The 9,864-nt window shown below is 33.1% G+C and overlaps 2 protein-coding genes across 2 annotated transcripts in view; both read right to left on the reverse strand.

Moving 5' to 3' along the window:
* Positions 1-777: 777 nt before the first annotated feature.
* LOC21398811 (dehydration-responsive element-binding protein 1A) lies at positions 778-1,938 on the reverse strand. Its single transcript, XM_024172915.1, is given in 2 exon segments — positions 778-1,429; positions 1,431-1,938. Coding segments are annotated over 2 exon segments (693 nt in total). The 5' UTR covers positions 1,824-1,938; the 3' UTR covers positions 778-1,129.
* Positions 1,939-8,675: 6,737 nt separating this feature from the next.
* LOC112093771 (ethylene-responsive transcription factor ERF027-like) overlaps positions 8,676-9,864 on the reverse strand; it is a 1,870-nt gene continuing 681 nt past the window's right edge. The window contains exon 2 of the mRNA XM_024172891.1: positions 8,676-9,859. Coding sequence (XP_024028659.1) covers positions 9,603-9,859 — 257 coding nt within the window. The 3' untranslated portion in view covers positions 8,676-9,602. The remainder of the gene's footprint in view (positions 9,860-9,864) is intronic.

Genomic DNA, 9,864 nt, shown 5'->3' on the forward strand with positions numbered 1-9,864 from the left:
TTTTTTTTTTTTTTTTTTTTTTTGGGTTCCTTATATGGGCTAACAATTGATTTTGATCCGTGAATTGGCAAATTTAACTTTTGCAGCTTATAAATGATATTGTAACAAAAAAAATGAGTCGGAAAAGAATCTTAAAAATTGTAATTTCATTCTAAGTTGCGGTAATTTGTTAATTATTGTCATTATAAGTTTATATATTAACTAGTGGGATTAATTTGTCAATTTTAGAGGTATAGTTTTGAGAACGTCCAAATTGCAAGATTGCTTTTTTCAAACATCCCATTATTATTTTTTTTTGGGGGAATTTTTCCGCTAGGATCTATCTTTTCTAACTATTGGTAGTTAATGTATTAACTGTTGGTTTATATTTTTTACATTTTGGATTGTAATTTTAACAACTTGTGTTGCGCTATAAATTTTTAACATATGCACTCACACATGAAATTCTAAAGTTTAAAAATAATAATTACCGGTAGTTTATTAAAAAAAAAAAAAATGACAACAACAAAAAACAAAAACGAAAAAGATCCTACCATACAAATTCCCTTATTTTTAAGCTAAAGGAAGGAGCGTGTTACCTTTCGCATCTTCAAAAGTTCTCGACTCGTTTTCATTGTTTTTTTGTCCTCTTGTTCATAATTAATCTTCCTAGGATCTTTTCATCTATTTCTAAAATTTGTTGACAATGTCTTTTGATGATATAAAATCGAATCTCTCTACTTGAATTCCACCACATAAAAAAAAAAGGGAAAAAAAGAAAGAAAGTGACAAACGAGGTTTAGACGTAGTGGAGAAAATATCTTAAAACTTTAATACTAGTACATGGCTTTTTTTTTTTTTTTTTTGACGTATAGTACATGGCTTTTGCCTACATACAATTTTTGCAAATTCCCACATACTCTCTCGCATACATTTTCATCATTATTCCTTGGATAGTTCATCATAATACTAATAATAGTATAGCAGTATCCGTACAAGACCAAAAAAAATTCAAGTACGGAACACTAAATTCTCTCCCTAGCCAAATATTAAATCCAAACCAAAATGGGAAGCCTTGTGATGTGACAACCTTTTTTACACGTCATAGCCATATATCACACTACTACTAGGAATGGATAAGGAAGCTTAATTAAGCTGAATAGCTCCACAGCGACACGTCAGCATAAGCCTCCACGTCATCACTACTATAGTCATGTTCCATACAGTGAGGTGGAGGCAACAGCATCCCCTCCGCCATGTTTGTGAGCAGCCCCGGCATCCCAAACACCGCCTCCTCATCCATAAAAAACACGTTATCCGATTCCGCCACCGCCGCGTCAGCCGCCGGCTTTTCTCCCGTGTCGTCCGCCATGTCCACGGGACGGAACGCCTCCGCGGCCTCGGAGGCCGCCTTCTGGATGTCCTTGGCGTCCGCGGAGGCCGGAACCGGGCAGCCGCCAAGCCGAGTCGGCGAAGTTGAGGCACGTCGAGCGTCCCCTAAGCGCAATGGCCGCCACGTCGTGCGCCCGCGCCGCCATCTCGGCCGTGGGGAACGTCCCCAGCCAAATCCTGGTCTTCTTGTTGGGCTCCCTCACCTCACAAACCCACTTACCGGAGTTTCTCCTCCTTACGCCGCGGTACACCGGGTGCCGAGTCTCCTTGAACTTCTTCCGACCGGCCCGCTTCTTCGGACAGCTCGAAGCCAGCACGACCTCCTCGTCGGAGAAGTTCATCCGGCGACCACCGCTGTCGGATGGAGACATCGAATCCGACGCCTCAAACGTCCATAAATCAGACGCACTAGAGTACTGATTGTACTCCGAACTCGAACAGAAGGCATCCATGAATGAAAGCAGCAAAGTAAGTAAACTAGTAAGTAAGTAAAGTAGGAGGTAGTAGTTTAAAGTAGTAGACGCTGGAGTTGAGAGATATTATAAGCTGGTTGGATTCAGGTATTATAAGTATAAGAATATTATATATGAGTGAGCATTTCGTAAGAAAGAATAGTTAAACACGGTTATGGTGATGATAAGGAGCCAGGCTGGGAAGTAGAAGTGTCCCACGGTTTGGACGAGTAGTTTAAGATTTTGGAGGTGGCAACTGCTCAACTGTTACATTATGTGTGGGGGGAAAGTTGAATGGGTCCAGGACCAGCTGGTTTAAGCCGAGTGGCCAACTAGACAAGTTGTGGGCTTTTGACATGTGTCCTAATCAATTTTTGACCATATTACATGTATGGTATATATATATACATATATAAATATTAATTAATATATTATATGTGTCAATTTTATATGATCTTGGAGTAGGGTATTTGACTGGCCTTAGTGGATGTATCTGAGTTGGGTCAAGTCAAGGGTCGGTCTCACTCTCTGTCATATATATATATATATATTTGAGAAAAAACACTGTATAGAATCATGAATCATGATTCAAAATCATAGATGAATAAATGAAATAAACGTCTCATTTGTTGAGTTCTAGTGATTAGTCTTACTTCAACATTTATGCTCAGCCCTTTTTTTTGGGGGGTACTAGATCGTTTTCTTGAAATGCGAATAACACGAGAAAAATATATATCCATGGATGAACACTAATTGTGATAACTTTGGGATAATTACATGAATATATTTTATTATTTTATTTTTCCACTATTTATCTCTCTGGATTTTTCAAAGTACAAAAGTATTTAGTAAATTTGGGAAATATGTTTCAATTTTATCTCTTACACACTTTTTGGACAAACAAGTGTAAAGAAAGGACAAAAGCACCCTTAAATAGTTTCTAAAAAAATATTTAAAACACAAACAACATCAAAACATAAAACGACTATATGTGTTTTAAAAAAAGAGGCAATGATTGGCTCATAATGTTTTTAAAGAAAAATATAAAAGTTTCTTATTTTTTTTTAAAAATATTTGTGTATTTTTATCTTTTTTGTTCCAAAAAAGTGTAGAGGGTGAAATTGAAGTTTATTTTTCAAGTGTAAAGGATACTTTTCTAGTTTTATAAATAGATAGATAAATTGAGGGAAAAAAATGAACCATTTATTAGTATATGAGATCAAATAAGAGTTCTTGATTATAAAATTTAAAATTTAAATTGTTTATAAGAAAAAAATACTGTAAAAAAAATTAAAGATGTGAATTTACACGGTAATAGAACTCATAAAATAAATATATGACTCGTTTAGTTCGTTAATTCGAATTAAGATGTGACTTATGTGAGAATTTTTTACTGTAATAAAAAATTAAATATAATTATTTTTTAAAATTTTTTATTATAAAAAAACTTAAATTTTAAATTAAAATTAGTGAAATGAACGATTATAAACTTTAATTGAGTACTTGCCGAGGAATTGACGATTAATACTGCGAACCGGAAAGTATGACGGGCTAGTAATATGATTCAGCGTGGTGAGAAGGCAGTTGGAAGGTTCTGAAAGACAGAAGGACGGGATTACGTGGCACAAAACCAATTTAAGAAAAGTACGGAGAGACAACTTTCGAGAATAACGTCACACAAACACGGTTGACAGTTAATAACCGCTTGTTGTATTTCTCTTATTATTTATTTTTATTTATATATATTAAAATTCAAGAGAGATTTCGAAGACTAAAAAGCCGGTGGTTTTTCCGCGGAAACGCGTGGGTTGGTAGTTTCCCTTTACACAGAAAAATCACCCTCCTGGGTCCCACCCTAAAGATTTTCATTCTATTTTCTTCTTCAGGTCCCACTTATCTTGTATGATTTTTCATAAACAATTGAATTCATGATATTGGCCAACCGAGGAAGTTGGAGAGGAAAGCGACGATGTCCTTATCTTTGGCACAACTTTTTTTCTTTTTTTCCTTCCTCTAATTTTCTAGGTAGCCAAACACGCAAATGGGTGAGAAAAGTAATATGTCTCTAGCTACATGGATAGAACAAAAAGGCCAACTGTAGTACCCTGCGAATTTTTAACTTTAATTGGTTTAGTGGTCTGTTTTCTAAAACCCATAAAAGACACATTATACATGCGTTTTCTCTCTCTCTCTTCTTTTCTTAGTTGGTTCTTACAAATATAGCACAATCAAACCTTTTAAGGATCGATTGTGACAAAGTTTGTGAAGGGATCATCGAGAAGAATCTTTGTAAGTTGTACAAATATATATATATATATATATATGACTTGGTCAAGTATTGAGATACAAATATAGATATAGTACTTCATTTGATGTCGTTTTCGTCCAATAAATAATTGACCAATTCTTTTAATTGGGATACCCTTTGAAAGTAGAAAGTCGTATGAATTTAATCAAATGGATGCATGTCTAAATATAGCTAGTGCTTTAACTAGGCTGACTCGTTAGGATCAATCTTATTCCGCATTAGGTTTATTCAGAAAACTAGTATTTTTTTTTTCCTTTCCTACGTATCAGTTTTCTTTAGCTAGAAATCTTCATTTTAACTTGAAAACTAAGCGCTTGTTTTTTTTTAACAACTTAAACTATTCCTTAGAATTTAAACTTTAGTTCAGGATTTAAATTAGTGTTTGGAGAGGAAAATTCAAGGACAATTCAAACCATTAACAATAGTTTAATGACAACTCAAATTGTTGATTTTAGAATTCACCCCCCCCCTCTAAATTCTAACAATTCAAATTGTTATCAACAGTCTAATAGTTATAGATTTTACTTTTTCTCTCTCTTCAATTTTAATCTTTAAAATGTCATAACTTTTCATTTTAATTCTTATTGAGATGATTTTTTTCTAATGTGTTCATAATGAAGAGAGGAACAAATCCCTATACTGATATTAAATATTTTTAAGTGTCATTTATAATAAGGTTTTATAAGATTTGTTATAAAATTCTAATGATAGTTTTTAACACTTTATCCTAATACAGTTCGGATTTTATTCCTAATTCAAATTACAATTTATTTACATATCTAAACAACATTTCGGATCACAATTTAAAAAATCACAATTCAAATTCTACAGTTTTAATAAAAAATGTTCATATTTCTACAATTTGAGTTGTTGAACCAAACAAGCTCTAAAATATTTAAAAAATAGCACACAATAAATCTCAATTGCTGTTGAAAAATCTTACGACTTAAAATTGAAATCTACAGTGCAATATTTCAATTGATTCTTTCTTTCTTTCATATTTATATATATATGTATTTATGCATATGTATGTATGTATATATAATCCATGCATGTTGTGTTTGTGTTTCTTGAAAATCCCAACTATAATGTTGACCTGCGTGCAGCGCAGCGAAATAATGCGACTGCAGGTCCTACATCACAAGCGATATTTATAATGTATAGGAGTCTTGGTTTTATATTTATATATCTATATAATCTCTATGTAGGATCCTTAAAGTGGAAGTGCACTTGTTTCTTTTTCTTTTTTTTTTCTTGGAAATTATGTCCACAGTTATTGTAATCCGAAGAAATTATGCATTCTTAGCAAACGATATGTAGAGATCTTTCTTTTTTAAACAACAATATTCAATAATATTTTTTTTAGAGATCAGAAAACCGTGGGAAGGAACCGGGGAGGTGTGATTTTTGGACAGAAGGAAACGTCACTCGTGATACAAGATATTTTTATTTTACCTTATTTTATTTTGCTAAATAAAAAAAAAAATTATAAAGCAAATTAAATTTGTTTATTCGTATCATAAACTGCCACAACTACGCTATATACACACGCACGGCTATATATTATATGCGATATTATATGTGTCACATTCAAGAAGGGAAATATATATATATATATATAAGCTTTCTCTTTATGTAATGTTCTCTTCTTTTTTGAGCTTTTAAAAATCGTTTTCTTCAGCCGCTTTTGGAACAGTGTTTTCCCCCATATGATCAATTGAACCTACCTAGCTATTGGTATTATAAAATCCGACAGAATATTTTCGACTTTTAAGGGCCAATCTAATCTAGTTGATATTGTTAAGCTTCTGATATCCCGGCCCCTACGCCTAATATTAGTAACTTTTCTATCTAGCTAATAATAAGGATCTAGTGCCTTTGGACAATTTAGACCACTCAATTTTTTTAATCATGTCATAATTTACATAAATCGTATCCTCTTTTCGAAAAAGGAGATAAGAAGATGTTTATATATATATATATATGTTTCTTTTTAATCTGCAATGATTATTGCCATCTTTTGTTCACCATACGTATCATTTGCATTTTTATCCTTTCTGCCAATCTCATTAAAACTACCGTTTTAGCTGCAGAATAAGAGCCCCAATGAATATGTACGAATTTATATATGCACACCATGTAGAGAAATATTAGAATAGATCATCAGTTCAAATTTCTAAAATAGTGTCTAATACGTCATGATAATTGATAATACTGAATATGTGATATAATTACAGTTTTAGAGCTGGATATATAATAATAATTCCGGAAACATATCAACGTACATATACAAAATTGTATAATTGCTCCTGATATATATTTTATGGGGTACAAATATAGTACGTATTCAGTGCGTAATTTAAATTTAATTTTTTTGTTACATATTTTTCTCATATGTGAGTAAAGTAACATGATTATCAAATATATAGTACTGTTTGGTTAAAAAAAAAGGGAAAATTTTAAACCGCCGGTTTTTCCCTGAATAATTAGCTATATATAGGTGAATCTCATGAAAAGGGTATCTGACTCTACACAGAAGTCAGAATCATGTATAGTATTGAACCTAAATATCATACACACACACACACACACACACATATATATATATATATATATATATATAAATGATTTTTCAAATATCAAAATTCAAACCTACAAAGAATGCTCTTACAACCAATATGTACATGTGTATAAAAATTCAACATCAAAATATGGCTGATCAATGAGTACCCTTTGATGAGTACTGCAAAAGAATTAGGTTATCAGTAACACTGACAAATTAATCTCAAACCTAAACTATTTCACCTGCATTTAAACTGAAATAATCAAAGACCAATATTACTCATCCGTAGAACGCTGCCTACAAAGAATAGTACTCCTCTAGTCTCAAACAGGAATTTCCATAGCGGTAAACAAAATTTGATAATTGGTCGGTCGACTTTACATGAACTTGTCCATAATATGTCGGACTTTAGCTCTATCAATTATTGGTTGCAATTGTTCGTTCCAAAGATACTGATTGACAGAAAAAATCATATACATGTACCTATAAATACACACAAATATATGTATAATTATTGTACATTAATATGTTTGTTTTGTTAGGAAATTCAAGCTAAAACCTAAATAAACTATGAGAATGAAAAATAATGAACGGAGAATAAAAGTACAAATCAGACCAAGAACTTTATATAGGTTCACTAATTTGGCTACGTTCTATTTATGCCGCCGCAGATTTCACTAATACTATTGAAGAAATTCGATACAAAAAATCACTCATCACTCTCTTGTGTTTCTCTCAAACTCAAAAGTGTTTTCTATCCCTCACACTCCTATTTCTCTATGAAAAGTCATCCCAATAAAACATCACTAGGTATTTATAGAGTCTAAGAAAAGCCCCAAAAAAGAAACCTAAAACAACTTAAATTGACTCTTGATCGCGCTCCGGCGCTAAAGCGCCCAACGAAATATCAAAAATCACGCGCGCCTATATGGTGTTGGGCTCCACTTCTTTAACATGTTTTACCTAGATCTTTTTTTCCCCCTTTTGATTATTCACATATGTTTTTCATCATCATTGATGCACATTATATGCTCTTTTATATATATCCATTATAAAATGAAGATGTTATCTTTGTAAGGGGTATATATATGTGTGTGTGTGTGTATGGATGCATGAAGGACAAGGCGATTTGGTGGTTGTCACGTGTAAATAGGGCCTCCCCTAGTGGCAAACCACACGATTTTCTGGCCATGGCCTGTTGCTTTCTTTGTACCTCGTAGGTACTAATATATATACTAAGAAAATTAGTTTGGTTGCTCTACTTATACAAGGTCTTTTTCTTCCAAATCAACCATTTGCAACTATTTTCTCCGTTCTCACTTCTCAAAAAGACAATAGAAACATTATCCATAGGATTCCAAATGAAAAATATTTGATCATCTACAAAATGTTAATCTATGCGTATATACATATACATAAATGCATCCAAATCAAATTACTATGCTTTCCTATGTTAGGAAGCTGTAGAGGCCGTGTGTGTGTGTGTAGATGATTCATGTACGTACACAATCGATCTTTAGCCAAAAGGATGATATATATATATATATATATATATATATATATGGATATGGTTTCACATGATTTCACATCTACATTAGCTAGACCTCTTTCATAGCTTATACTATTGGGTGAATAAGAGAACATGGCTAATTTGAATTCAAACCCTTTTCTGTACGGACAACACATTCCTGAAAATCATGACCTTAACCTTCGGCACAATTTTTGCCTTTGTCTGGGAACTTTAAGTACTATAGCTACCTTATAAGACGAAAACTAGTTTTTAATTGGTAATTGAACATAAAGAAAAGATATATATCAAATTGATCATCCAACTTTTATAATAACTTATAATTAGGCAAAAAGTGGTGCTTCCGCAACCCCAACAAAAAGATATGTCTGTGATCTTATCCTTCTGAGATTTGATCCAGATAGTACTACTGGCTGAATAAGAACAGGAGGCCAAAAAAAAAAAAAAGCAAATAAATTACATTGTAGAATTTCTTGCCTTTAAAAGTGAAATGCTATTATGTTGTTTCTGATCATTAATGAGGGATATATACATATATACACACACGAAAGATGTATATATTATAATATTATGATTCCGACAGCATTATTGGTTGAGCATCAAGTATAAAGCACAAGATATAAATATTTTTGTTGGGCGCAGATCTAAGCAGCATACCGTATATTTAATGAGGGAATGTATATGTTCACAGTCACAAAAACTCTTTTATGAGTTAAAAAAAAAAAAAAAAAAAACTCAGACCACAAAAATTATGCTAATTTATCTCTCAATCCGATCCTAGCTCGAGCTTCATACAGACTCTAGAAATGGGACGAAGCACTAGCTTTTCAATTGTAAATACAAAGAAGAAGATTAATTATAATATATGACCGATCCAATTCGAATTGGAAAAACCAACAAAAGCCGATCATCTCTCTCTCTTATATATAAGTAGTACTCTCTTTCCAAAAGAGGAAAAATCAAAAGGCTTTATAACTAGAAAGACAAATTTAATTCTCAGTTCTCACATGACGATCGACGCATATATACAAACTAGTACACACACACACACACACACACACACATATATATATATATATGACATATATGTATGTTAGCGCAGCGAATGAAAGAAAAGCAAAATCTTCTTTGCACGTGTAGTTGTCTACTTTTTTTACACGTACGGTTCGACACAAATTTTTCAGCAGCAAAGACGAGTTGGCAATAACCCAAAAAACAATTCCGAAAAAGAAAAAAAAGAAAAAAAACCAAGAAAAAATCACACACCAGAAGCAAAAGAAGTACCTGAATTCACATACCGTACTTTCTTTTCTCCTCATCACTTTCATATTGCTTTGAATACCATTATTTGATGAATATTAACCATGACACTTTGAATTTTTAAGTATAGCTCCAAAGGCATTCTCCATCTGAATTCCCCGGCGAGTCGTCCGAAGACGGCGTATTAATCCGCGGCGGGCTTACGAGCATTCCCTCCGCCATGTTCACCAGAAAATTCGGCATATTAAGAATCGCTTCCTCGTCAATAAACTCCCCTCCGGCAGTCTCCGGCGTACTAATTTCCTCATTCACCGGCCAATCCTCCGGCTGTTTCGAATCCGATCCCTCCGGCTTCAGCTGGCTCGGCTCGGCTTCCGCTCTT

The sequence above is a fragment of the Morus notabilis genome, unplaced genomic scaffold (genome assembly GCF_000414095.1).
Source record: "Morus notabilis unplaced genomic scaffold, ASM41409v2 Scaffold759, whole genome shotgun sequence".
Lineage (NCBI taxonomy): Eukaryota > Viridiplantae > Streptophyta > Magnoliopsida > Rosales > Moraceae > Morus > Morus notabilis.